The following is a 23,059-nucleotide window of genomic DNA, read 5'->3' as shown; positions in this document are numbered from 1 at the left end:
TTTCGAGCAGTGAAATTGAAAAAGAAGGCACATTTCAAAGCGAGATCGGAAAAGTCGGCCTTCGGTAGACTCGTACAAAGGAAGCAATGCAGTTGCGTGTGGCGATCACAGGACAGCTAGTCTCATGAGTCACACAGCGGAGATCATGTTAAAAATTATTGGCAAACGATGACATTTTTATTTTGTAATTTATAAGCCCCTTTGTCAATCTACAGCTGGACAAATGCCCTGGCCAAGCCACGTCGGTCATGGGGGGGAGGGGGATGAAGGGAGTTTGTTTTGACCAAACTGCAAGACATCGCTCGCCACTTGATATTCGCTATCGCCGGGAAATCATAGCACAGGAGGAGGACGTTATATACCCAGGCGGCTCTTAACTGCTCTCTCACTCGAGTCGTCGGTGCTCCGAGGCCAAGTGAAATGAAAGGCACTTGGTGAACTGTTAATGGGATAACCCGGGTGGTCGATTTGGACTGTGGGGGCCAGGCCAGGTCTCTGCATACACCCCACCGGTGCGGCGGTCAGTGTGTCCTCAAGACTAAACCTCGCCGGGTCTTCGGAGGCTAAACAGGTCGGCGCCTGGTTCATGCTCGCATGGGTGGCCAAGGGGGCATTGTTCCGGTGTCGTCGGTGTGTGTGCGAGGCCGTGAGGTGTGGCCAAAAAGTTGGCGGGTGCCGAGGTTGTCACCCCGTTGTACGTAATTTACACTTGGTGGGTTTCGATTTAAAGCTTTCCTGACTGCAGGGATTCATCTTCTTGGTTCTTTCGGTAAAGTCACGTAGAAGGGAAATAATAAAATAATAAAAATAAAACATAATAAAATAATTCTCACGACGTTTCGGCCACAACGCAAGCAGCCGTCCTCAGGTGAAGAACAGGTCTGTCTTCAGACACTGTCTTCTCGACAGACCTGTTCTTCACCTGAGGACGGCTGCTTGCGTTGTGGCCGAAACGTCGTGAGAATTATTTTATGATATTTTATTTTTATTATTTTATTATTTCCATTCTACGTGACTTTACCGAAAGAACCAAGAAGACTTGCTGGGTTTTCACTAGGTTCCCCCAGATTCCTCTCGCACGGAGCCGAACTCTTCAATGTCGAACTGGTTTTACTTTAAAATGTTGCAGAAACCTCCTGACATAAGTTTTGAGGCACATTGGAGGCTTTTCAGTTGTAAAGCGCCGTGGATAAAGGCGCTTTATAAATTACTGGCTTTACTCATCGGCTTTGCCCGAGACTTGGATTCTTGTCTTGGATTAATACGCGGCCTACGCGGAGGGTTGGGGGGGATGCGTGACGTCAGCGGGCACACTGCGTGACGTCAGCAGGCACACTGCGTGACGTCAGCGGGCACACTGCGTGACGTCAGCGGGCACACTGCGTGACGTCAGCGGGCACACTGCGTGACGTCAGCGGGCACACTGCGTGACGTCAGCGGGCACACTGCGTGACGTCAGCGGGCACACTGCGTGACGTCAGCGGGCACACTGCGTGACGTCAGCGGGCACTGCGTGACGTCAGCGGGCACACTGCGTGACGCTGCCGCATGCGGGTGACATCACAGATGTGACGTCACAGCTCACTTGCCGTGCAAAATATATCCGTTATTGCGCCCCCCCCCCCAAAAAAATACACAAGTCTATTTTTTATACTTTTAGCATTGTGTACAGTCTGGAAGCTACCCACGTGCCAAATTTTAAGTTTGTTGCATGTCGGGAAGTATGCTAAACATTTCGAACAGACACGCATATTCACAAATTTCCCTTTTATATATAGATAAGATAAGATGTTCTCCCCTTGGGCAATGAAACATTTATTTATGTACGTATCTGATGTGTGCAGCGCCTTGAGTACATGTTGCATGGCGCTTTATCAATATCACGTATTGTTATTAGTAGTTGTGGAGCTCTGCCGTTGGGTGATCTCAGGTCTCCATTCAGTGGCAACAAACATAGCCATCCGTGGCTGTGCCGGTCATAATTATGTGGCCATGTTGTCTTGAGCAGAGCCGTGTTATTTCTTCTCAGCTGCCTTAAGTTGAGTGTTGTTTCGATTTAAAGCTTTCGTGACTGCAGGGATTCATCTTCTTGGTTCTTTCGGTAAAGTCACGTAGAATGGAAATAATAAAATGATAAAATAAAACATAATCAAATAATTCTCACGACGTTTCGGCCACAGACCTGGTCTTCACCTGAGGACGGCTGCTTGCGTTGTGGCCGAAACGTCGCGAGAATTATTTTATTATGTTTTATTTTATTATTTTATTATTTCCATTCTACGTGACTTTACCGAAAGAACCAAGAAGTTGAGTCTTGTTCTTCCTGGATTTGGTCTCACTTTTGTGGCCTCCACCTTCCTGGCCATCCTCTTTCCCCACGCATTCCTAAACCCGCGCCATATTATAATAATTGGTTTTTTACCCTTTTATCTGGCAACAAAACTTGACACCTTTTTTATGAGGAGTCATGTTTGCATTGACCACAATACCTGCGGTCGGAATGCAAACAAAAAACACAACTCTGATAATGTACGCACTGTCCTTGAAATTGATTGGTCCACATCCGAGACAGCTTTTCTTAGAGCCTAGTCTCACATGGGTTGGACCAGATGACGCCAAAAGGCGCACAACTCAAAGACAATGCACCATCAGAGTATGAGCACTCGGGGTAAGCATTTACACAATTGGAACCTCCTTTGCCAGTAAAAAATATCATAATTGGTTGTTTTTTAACCAATTATCATATTTTGCTACTGGCAAAGGAGGTCTCAATGGTGTAAACTGCGCCATATTCTCCACGTCCACTCCAGAGGCCTTTACATCCTTCACATCCCTGGTTCACCACTTGCAACCAAATCCTTCTTAGGCCAGCTTCTCGGTACTCTCTCCTGGTACTTCCACGTCGTTTGCGTTTCTTCTTTCAATGTGGTTTTCCTCTATTCTTATCGCGTGTGTCCCCCTGGCCAGCTGAGTGGACTTCCTCTCTGCGTTTCCGAGATGGGCACCACGAAACCCTAACCCTAACCAATAAGCTTCCCTGGCCACTTGAATAGATGTTTCTCTCTGCCAGTCTTTGGTGGCCACCATGAACCTCGAACTTTAACCCCTGATCAATATATCTTAGCCATCTGAGTCAATAATTTTACTCAGTTGTCTGAGATGGGCACTGACCCGCTGGTTTGTTCCTCATCTTCTCGGTGCGGTCTTCGTCGGCAATAAAATAAATAATTCTACTTTGCATAGGTCATTTCCTCAATTCCACGATCCACACATCTGGGAGAGGCATTCAGAAAATGTGGTGACCATTGGGCCCTGGGGGGGGCATGGGGTTGCTTCGCTTGGTGGTGAAGGCTCAGTGGTCATGGCACGTTTTCGGTACAGTGATCCCTCGTTTATCGCGGTTAATGGGGACCGGAACCCCTAGCGATAGGTGAAAATCCGCGAAGTAGGATTGGCCCCCTAGGAATTTCCGTATATGTGTGTGTAGGTACCAGAATGTTTAAAATATGTATATTTATACTTTATATATATATTACTTAAATCTATTTAATTATAAAACCTTAATATTATACATTCACTCTCTCTCTCTCATACGATACATATTATGGTGTTCTACACTTACCAATGACAGTAGTATCTTGAGACTTGACTCCAGTAATGACGACGACGACGATGACAATGACGATGACAATGACGACGATGACAGACCTGTGCAGTTCGATGAATGTGTTGATGAATGATGATGATGATGGTATTACTGCACAGGTATAATGAGGCCTTTAAATCAGTTCGAAAAATCCGTGATGCACTGAGGCCGCGAAACTTGAACCGCGAAGTGGCGAGGGATTACTGTATTTCCAAATTATAGTTATCCATGGTCATGATCCACCCACCGCTGGATGAAGACCTCCCCGAACCCATCGACCTCTGCGTTGCCCATGCCGGTTTCGTCACTGCATTTCCGCAGTCAACATCCTCTTGGGTGCGCTCATTCCCTTGGCTGCCACGCCGTCGTTATATTCGACCACCGGCCACCGTCGTTTCTCGTGACCACCTCCACTGACCATGCCGGTCGGTAGGAAGGGGGAGGGGGGGCTTGAAGGCGGGCAGCATATACGTGGGAACATAGGGGTACAGTTTGGCGCGTAGGCTTTTCGCGACCAATATTATTCATAATTAGGTTTTTTTTTGGTTTAGATCACGTAAGTGTAATTGTGTCGTAACCCTCCACCACCCGACACAGCCGGTAAGGTTCGTCACGTAAACATCGCGCCGATGAGTTACAACTTCAGCCCACCGGTGTGTTGGAGAGTAAATCCACAACATTTACAATTTGAGTAGTACGACGTTTCGCTGGTGAGTACACCCAGCGCGGTGTCGGGCGATTTGCCAGAATGGCAAAAAGAACACCTTCATTATGAGCATAGAAGTACAGTACAACAGTATGTTTTTTCTGCACTGTCCATCAGCTGTTCGCCAATGCAGCCGCACACACAGCGCTTAGCCTATAAGACCTGTTCTGTATGGTGGTCACCCATCAGGAACTCTGTCCAAGCTCAACCCTAGTTGGCTTCTGAGATACACAAGTGGAAAATTAAGGCCTCAACACAGAGGCGTGGTTTCTCTGTGTGCCTATGTTTGTCTCTCTATGTATCTCTGTGATATCTGTCTGCTTATATGTCTGTCTATATGTCTCTGGTTCTGTGTTTGATCTCTCTCTCAAATTTAGCATTCTCAGGAAGAACGTAATCAACCAGGTAGGGTGTTGACTGTTATGTTATCCGACTCTCTGTTGTATTACATTACATTTCTTTCGGTAAAGTCACGTATAAAGAGAAAAGAATAAATTAAATACTAGCATACGACGTTTCGATTGCAACAAAAGCAATCATCATCAGGTATAAATGAAATAGAAACACAAATCTAGTATACTTAGAAATGTAATGTAATACAACAGAGAGTCGGATAACATAACAGTCAACACCCTACCTGGTTGATTACGTTCTTCCTGAGAATGCTAAATTTGAGAGCTAAAACACAGAACCAGAGACATTTCGACAGACATATAAGTGGAGACAGATATCACAAAGATACATAGGCACACAGAAACCACGCCTCTGTGTCGAGGTCTTAAATAGCTTTTACACTATGAGACCTCCTTTACCAGTGGCAAAATATAGTAGTAGGTTTTTACCCTTTAAACTGGTACAAAACTGACACCTTTATACAAGGCATCATGTTTGCAATAACCGCAACACAAGCAGTCTAAAAGAAACAACTCTGATAATGGTAATGATATGCATATCATTACCATTATCAGAGTTGTTTCTTTTGCATTTTGATAATGGTAATGATATGCATATCATTACCATTATCAGAGTTGTTTCTTTTGCATTTTGACTGCTTGTGTTGCGGTTATTGCAAACATGATGCCTTGTATAAAGGTGTCAGTTTTGTACCAGTTTAAAGGGTAAAAACCTACTACTATACCAGGGGTCGGCAACCTGCGGCTCCGGAGCCGCATGCGGCTCTTTTGAACCTTGACCGCGGCTCCGGGGCGGATGCTAGCGAGGGGGGGAGGCGCACTGTGACACCTGCTCTGGCGTTGCCGCTGCTGACAGGTCGCCGCTCCGCTCCACACTGCCCGCCCGGTGACAGGCAATAACGTTGCCGTTGCTTTGTCACATGTTTGGAAGAAGTAAAAACCTTCCTGGGCAGCAAAGAGCTCACCTTTGCTGAGCTGGAACAGCCAGAGTGGCTGGAAAAATTACATTTTATGGTAGACATGACAGCACATCTAAACACGCTAAATACAACCCTTCAGGGGAAAGGAGGCACATCCCTGCACATGCTGGAGGAGGTTTTGGCATTCGAGCGCAAGTTGACAGTGTTTGTCAAAGATTTACAGAGAGGTACACTGTCTCACTTTCCCTCTTTGAGAGAGTTCAAACAAAGTCATGATACGATAAATTTGGAATATTTCAAGTCTGCAATCACCACAATGCAAAGTTCGTTTGGGAAACGATTCTGTGAGTTCAGAGAGGAAAAAACGACATTATCCTTCCCTGTCACTCCCCTGGCGATCGATCCATCCCTATTGAATATGACTGCATTTGCAGGTGTAAGTCAACCTGATCTTGAGATGGAACTGGCCGATATAGCCGACAAAGATATATGGGTGTCCAAGTTCAAATGCTTGACCGCTACTCTTGAGGATGTTGCCCGTCAGAAGGCCATTCTGGCTCAGAATCATAAATGGAGTGATATTGAAAACCTTCCCAAACAGGACAAACTTGTATTCGAAACATGGAATGCCATCCCCAACACTTATATAAATATGAAAAAGTATGCATTTGGAGTCCTGTCGATCTTCGGCTCCACATATGTATGTGAGCAGGTCTTCTCCAACATGAACTATATTAAAAACAAACATCGATCACGCCTCACAGATGACAGCTTGCAAGCCTGTGTGAAAATGAAGGTGACGTCTTACAGCCCTGATGTGCAGACACTGTGCACTGAGGTTCAGGAGCAAAAATCCCATTAACCAGGTAATTTAGCTATTAATTTGCAAAAATATATTTTACATTGTTAAGTGAAAAAGTCCTTTTTTTATTCAGATTGACAGCTGACTGCACGGTCCTGTATATAGCAATAAGGTAAGAAACAATATATGCAGTGTTATATTTGTTTTAAATGTTGCAATGGTTTTGCGGCTCCCAGTTTATTTTTTCCTTCGGAAACGGGTCCAAGTGGCTCTTTATGTCTTAAAGGTTGCAGACCCCTGTACTATACCTTAAATAGCTGTTGGAATCGCTCGGCGGCAAGGCCACTTTAAGGCGGCATGACCCAATCTAACATTGCCCGGGGACTGCTCCACTCGGGCAATTAAATACCGAATTGTTTTTTTACTTCGTTATTTCATATTTATTGGAATGAGGGAGGGGGCCCCGGGGCCGGGGCTATTGTAGAACTGAAATTGAGGTTGGATGCAAGCCTCAACAACACGAGTTTTAGTGACTCAAGCGGCGTGGGTGTGGCACCCAAGCCGACTAAAATTGCGAACCAGCCTGTCACTATGGCTAGGAGCTATAAAAGCGAGAGTGGCACTGCTCGTTGGTCACGATGGGGGGTGGGGGGTGATGGTTTGGCAACGTTAATACTGAAATATTTCTGGCAAACGTGAGAAGAACACAAAAGTGATTTAATTATCTTCTTGATTCTTTCGTTAAAGTCACGTAGAAGGGAAGTAATAAAATAATAAAAATAAAACATAATAAAATAATTCTCACGACGTTTCGGGCCACAACGCAAGCAGCCGTCCTCAGGCATTGTGGCCGAAACGTCGTGAGAATTATTTTATTACGTTTTATTTTTATTATTTTATTATTTCCCTTCTACGTGACTTTACCGAAAGAACCAAGACGATGAATCCCTGCAGTCACGAAAGCTTCAAATCGTGATTTAATTATAACGAGGCGTCCGCGCAGGAGGGCGTGGGTCATTTCACCCGCCGCTCTTCACCCCGCGTCACGCCTGCAAGTTCGATTTTCCTCGTCTCTCGAGCCTTCACCTGGCTCGTGAACGGAATGAACTTGGGATTTTCGGTGAAGTCGCTTGAGGCTTCGCCGTTCGCTGGTGCTTTCGGTATTTGCGGCGAATTCTTGAAGAATCCCGAACGCGCTCTCGTGTGACTCGCTTGGGCAACCTGCAGCAGAGGTCGCAACCGGGTACCCGATACCCGTACCCTACCCGATACCCGGCTACCCGTACCCGGCCGGGTACGGGTACGGGTAGCCGTTTGCGACCCTGGTGCGGCCGGGTACGGGTAGGCCGTGAGTCACTGGTGAGTAACCGTTTGTCACTCATTTCGGTGAAATATTTAAGTATCTCCCTGCAAGAGAAGATAAAAACTTTGACCTGCCTAAACAAGTAGTGAAGCTTGAACGTCATCGCATATTGCAAGTTTTCTTAAGAGGCTGTGTGTTTTTAGGTCGGCCAGCTCTGTGCATGGCGGTATGGCTCCAAATATTTATCTACGTTCTATTCACTGCTGTATGAAGGCCTACCCCCCCCCGTTCCATGTCAAAGAAATTCAGATTTTTTTTTGGTACACCATACTTCACCACGCTGGTCAGTGCGAATTGGGGAAAAGGGATGATGCCCAGGGCCATATCAGATCTCCAAAGTTGTTCACTGGGAGTGCGGTGCACTAAACTCTGTGCCCGCTACCCACCCCCCCCCCATGCCTCCTTCACACAAATAAACATGAATTTGCAGTCTTCTTGGTTCTTTCGGTAAAGTCACGTAGAAGGGAAGTAATACAATAATAAAAATAAAACATTATAAAATAATTATCACGACGTTTCGGCCACAACGCAAGCAGCCGTTCTCGGGTGAAGAATGAAACACCACCAAGCTTGGAGCGTATATTTAAGCTGGGTTGGAGGGGGGGAGGTGGGAAGAAGAGCGACCTTGACAAAATAAAAATAAAAATGAATTTGCAGTGTTCATGCGAGCCGACGTGAGACAAATGCAATATAATAGACTGCGGGCATTGACTGGTAGAGAGAGAGAGAGGGGAAGGAGAGCGGGTGCAGTGCGCGTGCTTGTTAGTTCTCCCAGAAGTGTTCTCAAGTCGATCTCATGACGATGAAATTCCGTCTTTACGATCCCGCCGAAGCTTCATTACAGTGGCCCGCACAGGGACGCATATTCTGTGCGCTGGTTTTAAGTGGCTTAAAGCGAGCGATTAATACAGGGTGCATACGCTTTTCACGCACGCACGCTCATGCTTGCATGCAAATGGTGTCACTCTTGCGGGAAATCCTGGTTCGGGGCATCGTCCGCAGCGGAGCTAAAACGTTTATGTAATTGTTTTATTTTTTTCATCGCAGCTCTTCAACACAAGGCCCAAAGTGCCCAAGCGGCCTGTTACACACAACACCGCTTGTTGTAATTGATAACAGTCGGTACGTTTCTTGGGTTGAGAAAGGTCTTTGTGACCTTGGGAAAAGAGACGAAGGGAGGGAATTCCAAAGTCGGTCAATGCAAGGGTGAAACAGAAAGGGAAATGTTGTGCAGTGCGTGAGTGTTTTGTTGTGACCTGCAGTGTGGTGAGTGAGTTGTTGTGACCTGCAGCGTGGTGAGTGGGTGTGTTGTTGTGACCTGCAGTGTGGTGAGTGGGTGTGTTGTTGTGACCTGCAGTGTGGTGAGTGAGTGTGTTGCTGTGACCTACAGTGTGGTGTGGTGAGTGAGTGTGTTGTTGTGACCTGCAGTGTGGTGAGTGAGTGTGTTGTTGTGACCTGCAGTGTGGTGTGGTGAGTGAGTGTGTTGTTGTGACCTGCAGTGTGGTGAGTGAGTGTGTTGTTGTGACCTGCAGTGTGGTTAGTGAGTGTGTTGTTGTGACCTGCAGTGTGGTGAGTGAGTGTGTTGTTGTGACCTGCAGTGTGATGAGTGAGTGAGTGTGTTGTTGTGACCTACAGTGTGGTAAGTGAGTGTTTTGTTGTGACCTGCAGTGTGGTGAGTGAGTGTGTTGCTGTGACCTACAGTGTGGTAAGTGAGTGTTTTGGTGTGACCTGCAGTGTGGTGAGTGAGTGTGTTGTTGTGACCTGCAGTGTGATGAGTGAGTGAGTGTGTTGCTGTGACCTACAGTGTGGTAAGTGAGTGTTTTGTTGTGACCTGCAGTGTGGTGAGTGAGTGTGTTGCTGTGACCTGCAGTGTGGTGTGTGGTGAGTGTGTGTTGTTGTGACCTACAGTGTGGTGAGTGAGTGTGTTGTTGTGACCTGCAGTGTGGTGTGTGGTGAGTGTGTGTTGTTGTGACCTGCAGTGTGGTGAGTGTGTGTTGCTGTGACCTGCAGTGTGGTGAGTGAGTGAGTTGGTGTGACCTGCAGTGTGGTGTGTGGTGAGTGTGTTGTTGTGACCTGCAGTGTGGTGAGTGAGTGTGTTGTTGTGACCTGCAGTGTGGTGAGTGGGTGAGTGTGTTGTTGTGACCTGCAGTGTGGTGAGTGAGTGTGTTGCTGTGACCTACAGTGTGGTGAGTGAGTGAGTTGGTGTGACCTGCAGTGTGGTGTGTGGTGAGTGTGTTGTTGTGACCTGCAGTGTGGTGAGTGAGTGTGTTGCTGTGACCTACAGTGTGGTGAGTGAGTGAGTTGGTGTGACCTACAGTGTGGTGAGTGAGTGAGTTGGTGTGACCTACAGTGTGGTGAGTGAGTGAGTTGGTGTGACCTACAGTGTGGTGAGTGAGTGAGTTGGTGTGACCTACAGTGTGGTGAGTGAGTGAGTTGGTGTGACCTACAGTGTGGTGAGTGAGTGTGTTGCTGTGACCTACAGTGTGGTGAGTGAGTGTGTTGCTGTGACCTACAGTGTGGTGAGTGAGTGAGTTGGTGTGACCTGCAGTGTGGTGTGTGGTGAGTGTGTTGTTGTGACCTGCAGTGTGGTGAGTGAGTGTGTTGTTGTGACCTGCAGTGTGGTGAGTGGGTGAGTGTGTTGTTGTGACCTGCAGTGTGGTGAGTGAGTGTGTTGTTGTGACCTGCAGTGTGGTGAGTGAGTGTGTTGCTGTGACCTGCAGTGTGGTGAGTGAGTTGGTGTGACCTGCAGTGTGGTAAGTGAGTGTTTTGTTGTGACCTGCAGTGTGGTGAGTAAGTTGGTGTGACCTACAGTGTGGTGAGTGGGTGAGTGTTGTTGTGACCTGCAGTGTGGTGAGTGAGTGAGTGTTGTTGTGACCTGCAGTGTGGTGAGTGAGTTGGTGTGACCTGCAGTGTGGTAAGTGAGTGTTTTGTTGTGACCTGCAGTGTGGTGAGTGAGTTGGTGTGACCTACAGTGTGGTGAGTGGGTGAGTGTTGTTGTGACCTGCAGTGTGGTGAGTGAGTGAGTGTTGTTGTGACCTGCAGTGTGGTGAGTGAGTTGGTGTGACCTGCAGTGTGGTAAGTGAGTGTTTTGTTGTGACCTGCAGTGTGGTGAGTGAGTTGGTGTGACCTACAGTGTGGTGAGTGGGTGAGTGTTGTTGTGACCTGCAGTGTGGTGAGTGGGTGAGTGTTGTTGTGACCTGCAGTGTGGTGAGTGGGTGAGTGTTGTTGTGACCTGCAGTGTGGTGAGTGGGTGAGTGTTGTTGTGACCTGCAGTGTGGTGAGTGGGTGAGTGTTGTTGTGACCTGCAGTGTGGTGAGTGGGTGAGTGTTGTTGTGACCTGCAGTGTGGTGAGTGGGTGAGTGTTGTTGTGACCTGCAGTGTGGTGAGTGGGTGAGTGTTGCTGTGACCTGCAGTGTGGTGAGTGAGTGTGTTGTTGTGACCTGCAGTGTGGTGAGTGAGTGTGTTGTTGTGACCTGCAGTGTGGTAAGTGAGTGTGTTGTTGTGACCTGCAGTGTGGTGAGTGAGTGTGTTGTTGTGACCTGCAGTGTGGTGAGTGAGTGTGTTGCTGTGACCTACAGTGTGGTGAGTGAGTGTGTTGTTGTGACCTGCAGTGTGGTGAGTGAGTGTGTTGTTGTGACCTGCAGTGTGGTGAGTGAGTGTGTTGTTGTGACCTGCAGTGTGGTAAGTGAGTGTGTTGTTGTGACCTGCAGTGTGGTGAGTGAGTGTGTTGTTGTGACCTGCAGTGTGGTGAGTGAGTGTGTTGTTGTGACCTGCAGTGTGGTGAGTGAGTGTGTTGCTGTGACCTACAGTGTGGTGTGGTGAGTGAGTGTGTTGTTGTGACCTGCAGTGTGGTAAGTGAGTGTGTTGTTGTGACCTGCAGTGTGGTGAGTGAGTGTGTTGTTGTGACCTGCAGTGTGGTGAGTGAGTGTGTTGCTGTGACCTACAGTGTGGTGTGGTGAGTGAGTGTGTTGTTGTGACCTGCAGTGTGGTGTGGTGAGTGAGTGTGTTGTTGTGACCTGCAGTGTGGTGTGGTGAGTGAGTGTGTTGTTGTGACCTGCAGTGTGGTGAGTGAGTGTGTTGTTGTGACCTGCAGTGTGGTAAGTGAGTGTGTTGTTGTGATCTGTGGTGTGGTGAGTGAGTGAGTGAGTTGTTGTGATCTGTGGTGTGGTGAGTGAGTGAGTTGTTGTGATCTGTGGTGTGGTGAGTGAGTGAGTTGTTGTGATCTGTGGTGTGGTGAGTGAGTGAGTGTGTTGTTGTGATCTGTGGTGTGGTGAGTGAGTGTGTTGTTGTGATCTGTGGTGTGGTGAGTGAGTGAGTTGTTGTGATCTGTGGTGTGGTGAGTGAGTTGTTGTGATCTGTGGTGTGGTGAGTGAGTGAGTTGTTGTGATCTGTGGTGTGGTGAGTGAGTTGTTGTGATCTGTGGTGTGGTGAGTGAGTGAGTTTTTTGTGATCTGTGGTGTGGTGAGTGAGTGAGTTGTTGTGATCTGTGGTGTGGTGAGTGAGTGTGTTGTTGTGATCTGTGGTGTGGTGAGTGAGTGAGTGTGTTGTTGTGATCTGTGGTGTGGTGAGTGAGTGTGTTGTGATCTGTGGTGTGGTGAGTGAGTGAGTTGTTGTGATCTGTGGTGTGGTGAGTGAGTGAGTTGTTGTGATCTGTGGTGTGGTGAGTGAGTGAGTTGTTGTGATCTGTGGTGTGGTGAGTGAGTGAGTTGTTGTGATCTGTGGTGTGGTGAGTGAGTGAGTTTTTGTGATCTGCGGTGTGGTGAGTGAGTGAGTTGTTGTGATCTGTGGTGTGGTGAGTGAGTGAGTTGTTGTGATCTGTGGTGTGGTGAGTGAGTGAGTTGTTGTGATCTGTGGTGTGGTGAGTGAGTGAGTTGCTGTGATCTGTGGTGTGGTGAGTGAGTGAGTTGTTGTGATCTGTGGTGTGGTGAGTGAGTGAGTTGTTGTGATCTGTGGTGTGGTGAGTGAGTGAGTTGTTGTGATCTGTGGTGTGGTGAGTGAGTGTGTTGTTGTGATCTGTGGTGTGGTGAGTGAGTGTGTTGTTGTGATCTGTGGTGTGGTGAGTGAGTGAGTTGTTGTGATCTGTGGTGTGGTGAGTGAGTGAGTTGTTGTGATCTGTGGTGTGGTGAGTGAGTGAGTTGTTGTGATCTGTGGTGTGGTGAGTGAGTGAGTTGTTGTGATCTGCGGTGTGGTGAGTGAGTTGTTGTGATCTGTGGTGTGGTGAGTGAGTGAGTTGTTGTGATCTGTGGTGTGGTGAGTGAGTGAGTGTGTTGTTGTGATCTGTGGTGTGGTGAGTGAGTGTGTTGTTGTGATCTGTGGTGTGGTGAGTGAGTGAGTTGTTGTGATCTGTGGTGTGGTGAGTGAGTGAGTTGTTGTGATCTGTGGTGTGGTGAGTGAGTGAGTTGTTGTGATCTGTGGTGTGGTGAGTGAGTGAGTTGTTGTGATCTGTGGTGTGGTGAGTGAGTGTGTTGTTGTGATCTGTGGTGTGGTGAGTGAGTGAGTGTGTTGTTGTGATCTGTGGTGTGGTGAGTGAGTGTGTTGTTGTGATCTGTGGTGTGGTGAGTGAGTGAGTTGTTGTGATCTGTGGTGTGGTGAGTGAGTGAGTTGTTGTGATCTGTGGTGTGGTGAGTGAGTGAGTTGTTGTGATCTGTGGTGTGGTGAGTGAGTGAGTTGTTGTGATCTGCGGGGTGGTGAGTGAGTAGTTGGTTTAATGTGGTGTGGTGAGTGAGTAGTTGGTTTAATGCGGTGTGGTGAGTGAGTGAGTTGTTGTGATCTGTGGTGTGGACAAAATAAATCCTCAATCCGGGAGGAGGAAGCGAGGAGCAGAATTTTCGAGGAGGAGCTGGTCGACGTGGTGACGTCACCAGCGTTGCACACAGACATTCTTGGCTCAAAGTAGGTAATGATAATGGAGGGGTGTCCATTTGGGGGACGTCACCTGCTCATGAATATTAATTCGTGGGGCTGGTCGATGTGGAGTGACGTTACGAGCGTTAAGGACATTCCTGGGTGATTTTTGTAGGTATAAGGCAGCGGGGGGGAGGGGGGGTGTAGGAGGGGACATGCAAAATTAATCTCATGGTACAATGTCGAGAACGCCATTGGGACCTTGGTAACCCACGTTATCATTAGACCTCCTTTGCCAGTACCAAAATATAATAATAGGGTTTTTCCCCTTTTTTCCGGCAACACAACTGAATCTTTTGGTGCACCGTTGAATTGGGGTTAAAAAAACTCCCCCAAAAAAAATAATCGATATTTTTGTAACATTTTACAAACTATACTCTTTGTTTTTTTCGGTAAAGTCACATAGGTGAAAACAAAATAAAATACGCTACAGTAATTTTGCCGGAGCGGTCAAACCTGATGACGGATGCTTGTGTTGCTTCTGAAACGTCGTTTTTTAATTTAGTTTTTGTTTTCACGTACGTGACTTTACCGAAAAAAACAAAGAGTATGGATCCTTGCAGTCACGAAAACATCAAACTCTAGAATTTGACAAAGCACTTCTAAAGCCGACTCGCGAGCCGGCGACAAAAACAAACGACAGCCGCACGGCTGGAATGGTAAACGACGTTCGGCGCCCCCCCCCCCCCCCGCTGCGATCACGAGAAGAGTGACGTTGCTTCTCGTGCGGCACCGACACAGACGTGCTCGTGAAACCCCGCGCTCTTTGGCTCTTTGTTTGAGTTTTTCGTCGGCGTCCTGCGACCAACGATTTTGTGCGCGAGCGAAGATCGTGCGAGCGTCCGCAGTGGAATCTCCCTTGCCGGGTACGTCCGAGGTTTTGCTCGTCCGGGTCAATAGTTGACCAGATTTACCGCTAACTTGTGAAGAAGTTGTGAAGCCCTTTGGACGGGAACAAATGAAAGTGGACTGCCTTATGAAGTCCTGTCCACGCACAGTACATTGTCACTCATCGTCACACATTCCTCACTTGGCCCGGGAATTTGTCGTCCTGGCAATGATGAGTTTGCCGATGCTCTGCAGACATCTTTGCGAGTGTTACGTGCCTTAATTAACAACAACAGAAAGTGAAAATTGAGTGTGCGCTGTTGCGTAACGTTTTTTGGTTAAGAACGTAAATAATCGGACTTTCTATCGTCTAGGTTTTTTGCGTGGTTGTAAGGGAGTTAATTCAGAAGTTGTTCCGTGACTCCTGGCGACGTTTTGCGGCGTGGGGCGAACGGCGCTGCGGCCGCGAGAGTTTCCGCGTGGACATTTCTGAATCTCGTGACACAATGATGCTGGTCGTCTGTCCGTCATGCTCGGTAATTGCCAGACTCAATATCGAATAGAAATAATAGCTTGCAGCCCATTATTCTTGGTTCTTTCGGTAAAGTCACGTAGAATTGAAATAATAAAATAATAAAAATAGACAGACTCTGTCTCCTCGACAGACCTGTTCTCCACCTGAGGACGGATACTTGCGTTGTGGCCGAAACGTCGTGAGAATTATTTTATGTTTTATTTTTATTATTTTATTATTTCAATTCCACGTGACTTTACGGAAAGAACCAAGAAGATGAATCCCTGCAGTCACGAAAGCTTTAAATCGAAATTTGACCCATTTTATTCGTCAAGCGAGCAAAAATGGGGATTTTTTTAATTATAATTTATTTCTTATTTCTTTATTATTTATTTTATTGTTTCCCTTCTACGAGACTTTACCGAAAGAACCAAGAATATGAATCCCTGCAGTCACGAAAGCTTGAAATCAAAATTTTACAGCCCATTGTCAATCAACCACTGCAAGAGGGACTTTCCACACTTGCAGGCGATGAAAGTTGTTTGGCTGTACATCACCATACCGCTATGCTTTTCAGATGCGCTTCTGCGGCCGTCTGGAATGCTCTTCCCTTCTGATATTAGTCAGCCACTGGAGCTATTCACTTTAAAATCTAGATTGGAAACTCATTTCTTTAGAATTGTCTCTTGTCTTTAAACTTAATTTGGAGCTTTCGTGACTGCAGGAATGACTCTTTGGTTATTTCGGTAAAGTCACGTATGAAGAGAAAATAATAAAATCAAATAATAGCATACGACGTTTCGATTGCAACACAAGCAATCATCATCAGGTATAAATGAAATAGAAAACAAACCTAGTATACTTAGAAATGTAATGCAATACAACACAGACAGTCGGCTAGCATAACAGTCAACACCCTACCTGGTTGATTACGTTCTTCCAGAGAATGCTAGAGAATTGTCTCTAGCCTTTAGTTTGTTGTCCTTGCCCCGCACGGTTGGCTACGTACGGTGTGAAAGAAGTTCATAATACGTACATGCTCATTGCAGGTTGGTGAACGGGGGGGGTGGGGGGGGCGCTCAGAACCGGATCAGTTATTACACACCACTGGTTGGGAATCGAACTCAGGTTTCCAAGTTCATTTCGCTTACCGCCCTCGCCAACTGTTATCCAGGAGCGTTTTTTTGTTCAAGCGGAAAAATTCTGTGGCCCGGTCTCACTCGTTGTGATCTCATTTAGCAGTCAGGCTTTGTGAATCTTGCTGCTGTAAGGGTTTAATGTCACGACCACTCGCTCTAAAAGCCATGCGGCGTGACCACACAAATGGATTTGCGAGGTAACGGATTAATTTGATGGAGATAAAACGGGGAATAAACATTGTGGAATAAAAATAAAATAAAAATCACGACGTTTCGGAGGCAACACACCGTCACAGCACGATAGCTGTATCAAGTGAGAAGCTCTCAAGCTCTCACTTGATACAGCAGTCGTGCTGTGACGGTTTCACCTGAAGATGGAGGCTTGTGTTGCCTCCGAAACGTCGTGATTTTTATTTTATTTTTATTTAACTTTTATTAATTTTAATTTTTTACCTACGTGACTTTACCCGAAAAAACCTAAGAATATGAATCCTTGCAGTCACGAAAGCTTCAAATCTAGAAATATTGTGGATTCTCTAGCGGTATTCAATGTGAGTTTATCCGCAACAACAACAAAAAGATTTTTATGTCCCGTGAAAATGATCCCCGAGGCAAACGCTGGTTAACAGCAGCACCCCCTGACTTGTTTTCTAAATTGGCGTTCGCTCCGCTGGAATGCCTCGATTGTGGTTTGGCTTTTTTCTCCGTGGCCTTAATCCAGGCGGAGCCAATCGGTTTTCCGCCTCGAAGTTGGACCAGAAAACAATCGGAGAGGACGAGCGGTTTTCCAGGCGACTGACAGAAAACTGTAATTTTCCCAACTCCGTTGTGTTAATGTGATCATTGCACTTATCATCATCATCGGCAGCAGCAGCAGTAGTAGTGCCACGCTGGCGAGATGTTAACTACCTCACCTGCTATCTAGGAGGTCGTGGGTTCGATCCCAACCCTGACGCCCGTTGTATATTTGGAGTTTGCGTGTTCCCTCTATCCCCGTGGTCACGTGGATGTTTCTCCGGGCCCTCCAAATGTAGAATCAACGTTTCGTTAATAGTATTATATAGCTGCTATGAATTTCGACTTCATGAGTCACTTGTGATGGAGCTATAATTTGTGGTCGCCAGGTCGCTTCTGAAAAAGAGCTACATAGCTCAGTGGACCTTGCCTGATAAAATTTAAATAAAAACAAAAAAATTTAATGTTTTATTTTTATTATTTTATTATTTCCCTTCTACGTGACTTTACCGAAAGAACCAAGAAGATGAATCCCTGCAGTCACGAAAGCTTTAAATCGAAATATAAAATTTAAATAGTTTAGTTTTACCAATCTTGAAGCTTTCGTCACTGCAGGAATCCATACTCTTTGGTTCTTTCGGTAAAGTCACGTAGATAGAAAATTCATAGACCACGACGTTTCGATCGCAACACAAGCTTTAGTTTTGTCGTTTTGTTCATTTGGTCCGTAATCACACACCTCCAATGAGCACGGTTGGCTAAGTACGGTGCGAAAGAAGTTCAGCATACACACATCAGCATCAGAGGTCGCAACCGGGTACCCGATACCCGTACCCTACCCGATACCCGGCTACCCGTACCCTGGTGCGGCCGGGTATGGGTACGGGTAAGGAATCAAAACCCGTCCACACAGCAGTGTCCTTCGCTACGCAACTCCAGACGCGTCACACGAAACGTGAAGCGTTAAACGAGTTGGGCCTTAACAGAGCGGTAGACACGAAAAATGAAGGAATTTATACGACCACATTAACCCCCCCCCCCCCCCTCTGGTCTTCGCACCCGACTGGCTCACAGTTGACGACGTCACATTTTTACCCCCCTCTATTTGAGACCGCAACAGGACGAGGATTTCTCCACATATCTGCGGCTGTCCGCCTGATGACGCTGGTTGTTGTAATTTGCCGGCGAAACGTCACGGCACTCGAATTGTAAATGTTGTGGGTTTACTCTCCAACACACAAGCGGTGCGCCGTACCAGTAACTAATTGGCATGTTTACTAATTGACTGTTTCGGGTGTTGGCGGGTTTAACGACAACATTTATATTCACGCGATCTAACCCCCACAAAACAACTGTTATGGACGCATGCCCACGAAAACAGATGCGCCTGTTTTCATGGGCGGGGTCTCAACTGCGCTCGGTTCAAGCGGCCGAGAATTCCAGACCCCAGAAGCCGTGGCGGGAGCGGCGACCTCCTGTGGCGAGTCGACCGCGGATCAGAGCAACGCTCGTCCCTGTCGAGCGTGGAAGAGTCGCAGCAGGGCGGCGGCGGTGGCGGTGGCGTTGGCGGCGGGCCGTGCACGCCTGTGAATCGAGCAGCGTGGAGGCGACGGTTGGTGGATTGCGCAGATGTCGTGCAAGCCCCTTCCCGTGGACGTCGGGGTGCAAGCAAATGTGGAACTCTGCGTGCTGCACGGGGTCGGGTGTTGTCGCCCGTGTGGATCTTCTTCGGGTACTCTGGTTTACCTCCCGCGTACAAACCGTCGTTAATTGGCTGAAAACATCTTAATACGTCGGGGACTGCAGAGCTGGGGTAACTGGTGGCGCCGGCTCACCGCCCGGCTGCGTTCCCACTTCAAGTTTCATTTCATTCAAGTTTCATTTATTTGGTATAGCCCTGTGAGCCATGTGGCTCTTAAGTCGGGTGCAACCGCAACAAACTAAATATGAACGGAGAACATCTTAAAGCGACGACGCGCAACAGAAACATCCTGGAATAAACCAGCACATCTTCCAATAAAAACAAAATTCTCCCGTGGTTCCTCCCCGTGCCCCTTGAGTCGTGCTCTCTCTCTCTCTCTTTGAGGGCGAGCGAACGCTGCGTGTGCGTTACAAGTTGAAATTATTATCCATAGTGGGCCCAAAATTGCGTTGAGATGAGCGCTCTTCGGCCCCCTCTTGAGTTGTGAGGCCCCTTTCCTCCACCTTCAGAACTGCTCTTTGTGTTTAGTTTGTTGTCCTTCCCCCGCACCTCCGATTAGCACGCTTGGCTACGTACGGTGCGAAAGAAGTTCAACGTGCAATGCCGGTAGCCGCAGGGCTGCACGTGCGCCGTTTGTTGTATAATCCCGAGGCGTGTGTTCATATGTGGATTGCCAATAGTATCTGAGTATCTTGTTCGGCCCTTAGTAAGGAAATGCGTTTGGCTGGTGATATGGCTGAGGGATAGCACGTTCTCCACCGATCATCATTACAGTCACCTTGTTATTGTTGTGGATCTGATAACCGTGAATGCCGTCAGCTTCACTCGCAACTGACGCGAAAAGAACCCCCCCCGATGTCATTCGCAACAGTTGGCCATCTGCACCTCCGATTAGCACGGTTGGCCACGTACGGTGCGAAAGAAGTTCTACTTACACACACACACACACGTACGTGTGCGTCAGTATCCGAATGGCACGGCAGGTTACTCAATTGCATTACACGTGATTGAACCCACGACCTCCTCCGACTGGCAGACGAATGAAATGCCCTCGGTCACTCTCGCAAGTGACATTGCTCTCGCCTTGGTTATCGCGAAATCAACTTGAAACTGGAAGGTTTTCCCCGCCCCGTGGTTTGGGGCTATCGGACGGAGCGAGCGCCGCTGCCATTCTGCTCTTTTTTTCTTTGTTTTGTCGCGCATCATCCCGTTGCCTCCACCCCGCCGTCGACAAATGGCGGTGCTCACAAAGCCGCTACTGTACTCCCGCCGGTTTGCGTGGCCGCCGAGAAAGGAAAAAAATCCGACGATGAAGTTGTTGTGCGATTCCGCAGCGTCGCGTTTTGCTCGGGGGCCGGGTGACGGTTTAAGAGGATTTTTTGAGCAAATGATTCGAATGTTGTATTCTCCGGATTATGACGCGCTTGTTTTTCCCCGCATCTTAAGGCAAAAGAAGGTTGGGGGGTGCATCGTTGTCAACTAAGAGCACTGACGATGTTACAGCAGACAGGAAAAATTATATATTTACTGACATAGGACACGCACAAATCGGATCCATACGTTAATATAGGGCCCATAAACTCACGTCGGACCCATACACTTACATAGGACCCATACCTTAACGTAGAATCCAAAGACTTATGCAGGACCCATACACTAACATAATACGCATAGACTTACATAGAATTCATACGCAAACATTGGACCCATAGACTTACAAAGAACCTCACTGGAAGCATGAACGTAAACACAGAAATGGTCAATCACGTGATGATGATGTCGTTCATCCACTGCTGTGGCTGTGCGTGGTCACTGCAGTCCAGCGCATCACCTGGAGTTTGGCGATAATGACAACGATGATGTCAATGGTGATTATTCAGCCTCGTCGTGGTCCCGTGTGTGTGTGTGTGTCGTCACCGTGGGCCAGTTTATCATCTACAGCTTGGAGATGATGATAATGTTGACGATGATGACGACGACGATGATGATGATGATGACGATGACGACATTCATACATTCTCTTCACCGGTAGTCCTGGTGGTGCCGTGCATGTTTTCTCACCGCAGGCCAATGCATCATCTACAGCTTGGAGATGATGATAATGTTGACGATGATGTTGACGACGATGATGATGATGATGAAGACGACATTCATACATTCTCTTCATCGGTAGTCCTGGTGGTGCTGTGCATGTTTTGTCACCGCAGCGCAATACATCATCTAGAGCTCGGATATGACGACGATGGTTATCACGACGATGACGATGACGACGACCACGTTGATCTGGCCCTCTCTCCGCCGCTGCTCGTGCTGGCGGATGCGTGTGTTGTCCACGTCGACCAGTGCGCCGTCTAAAGCTCAGAGACGACGACGACGTTAATCCGCTCGTGTCCGCTTGACCCCCCCCACACCCCCCCGCAGACCAGCGCAGCTGCATCTCTTTCCCGGCGCACGAGCTTGCCTACCTCCACTCGGTGGGCGACTGCGCCCCGTGCCTCCTCATCGCCGGCACCAGCGACGGCGCCAAGCTGCGCGCGCTCGAGTGCATCCTCGGGGAGCGCGTGCTGCCCGACCTTCCCTCGGACGGTGCGGCCCCGCTCTCGTCACCTGCGGTCAAACGGCAAAGGGGTCGACCGTAAACTCGATCCTCCCCCCGTGCAAGGGGATTAATCCGCTTGTGCTGTACTGGCACGTATTGGCAAGCCGAGAGATGAATTGTGAGCTATTTTAAACTATTTAAACTGGAAGCTATTTTCTGTGTTACCAGGTGTTAAGGCCCGCTGAGCTATGGAGATCTTTTTCAGAAGCGATCTGGCCACGAATGAAAGCCCGATTCAGTGGCTTGTCATCATCACGTGGACATTTATTAGCAGCCAAATACTCTAAACGCGCGATGTTGATTCTAAATGTGGAGGGAAAAACCAGAGGACCCGGAGAAAAATCCACGCGACCACGGGGAGAGGGAACATGCAAACTCCAAAAATACAGCAGCAGGCGTCAGGGCCGGGATCGAACCCACGACCTCCTGTACACCAGGCGAGGTAGTTAACATCTCGGCACCGCGGCTTTCTGATGATCATTCAACACCCTTTGTTTGGCATTTTTGCGATTTTTGAAATTGCTGCCTCATACCACGACCTGCCAGAAATACCTTCACGAGGAGGGGCTCTAGGGGGCCCTTCTGGGGGGTGGGGGGGGGTATTTGGCCTACTCTAGCCCCAGGGGTGCAATGAGTTACATCGGTTTTTGACAATGTTTAAATGCACGCCCGTGCGTCAATATTCGGATGAGCTTTCTCATTGTGCGGACGACGCGTTTCAGCGCCTCTTCAAGCAGTCGTCCGCGTGCGACTAAGTAAACGTACTTGTACACGCACGAGCCCATTCGCCCAAGACCGACATACTTCGAATGCCTCGGGGACGAGACTGCATCGTGCGAAAGTGGAATCCGTCCCAGAGGTCGCAACCGGGTACCCGATACCCGTACCCTACCCGATACCCGGCTACCCGTACCCGGCCGGGTACGGGTAGCCGTTTGCGACCCTGGTGCGGCCGGGTACGGGTAGGCCGTGAGTCACTGGTGAGTAACTGTTTGTCACTCATTTCGGGTAGGGTACGGGTACCCGTACCCGGCCGGGTACAGGTACGGGTACCCATTTGCGACCCTGGTGCGGCCGGGTACGGGTACTGGTAAGGAATCAAAACCCGTTTGCGACCTCTGATCCATCCCCAACAGCTCCCCCTCAACCGCACTCCGCTCTCTCTCCTCCCGGCCTCCCGGCTGTAGCGGACAATGCGGGCGGTGGAACGGCCGACGGCGTCGGGAACGGCAATGGCGGCGACGGCGACGGTGGCGGCAGCGCGGGAGCGGCGTGCCGAGCAACCCGGCTGCGGCACGGCACGGAGCGCCGCGCCAGCCTCGTCCTGCCGGGGCAGTTTGAGCTGCTGCACCCGCAGCAGGCCACGCCGCCGCAGCAGCCTCTGCAGCAGCAGCAGACGCAACAGCCGCAGCAGCAGCTGCAGCAGCAGCTACAGCAGCAGCTGCAGCAGCAGCTGCAACAGCAGCTGCAGCAGCAGCACGAAGACGACGACTGGGAGAGGACGCCGGCTGCTGTTGCTGCTACCGCTGCTTACCTGCGCATGCTGCAGCCCGAGTGCCAAGACCCGGCGTTCCGGCAAGCTCAGCTGGAGCTCAGCCTGCCGCACCCGCTGCTCAAGGTGACCGCGCGGGGCGCTGCTGGCGGTCGCACGGAGGGGTTGACGATCAGCTGATCTCGAGGAGCCGTCCGTGGGGCCCGCCACGGTGGCTAGGAGATGTTAACTGCCTCGCCTGGTACACAGGAGGTCGTGGGTTCGATCCCGACCCTGACGCCTGCTGTATATTTGGA

General features: G+C 48.7%; 1 protein-coding gene across 3 annotated transcripts in view; it reads left to right on the top strand.

Annotated features, from left to right (window-relative positions):
- The window catches only part of DSTYK (dual serine/threonine and tyrosine protein kinase), an 85,640-nt gene that overhangs the window by 6,498 nt on the left and 56,083 nt on the right, over window positions 1–23,059 (top strand). For all 3 annotated transcript variants that reach the window (XR_013639697.1, XM_078874080.1, XM_078874079.1), the window contains exons 2-3: window positions 21,094–21,258; window positions 22,459–22,889. Coding sequence is in view for 2 of the 3 variants with exons in the window: in XM_078874080.1 (XP_078730206.1) it covers window positions 21,094–21,258; window positions 22,459–22,889 (596 nt within the window). In the remaining variant the exon portion in view is untranslated. The remainder of the gene's footprint in view (window positions 1–21,093; window positions 21,259–22,458; window positions 22,890–23,059) is intronic.

The sequence above is a fragment of the Lampetra fluviatilis genome, chromosome 38, assembly GCF_964198595.1.
Source record: "Lampetra fluviatilis chromosome 38, kcLamFluv1.1, whole genome shotgun sequence".
Lineage (NCBI taxonomy): Eukaryota > Metazoa > Chordata > Hyperoartia > Petromyzontiformes > Petromyzontidae > Lampetra > Lampetra fluviatilis.
This window is presented reverse-complemented; position numbering and strand designations above follow the sequence as displayed.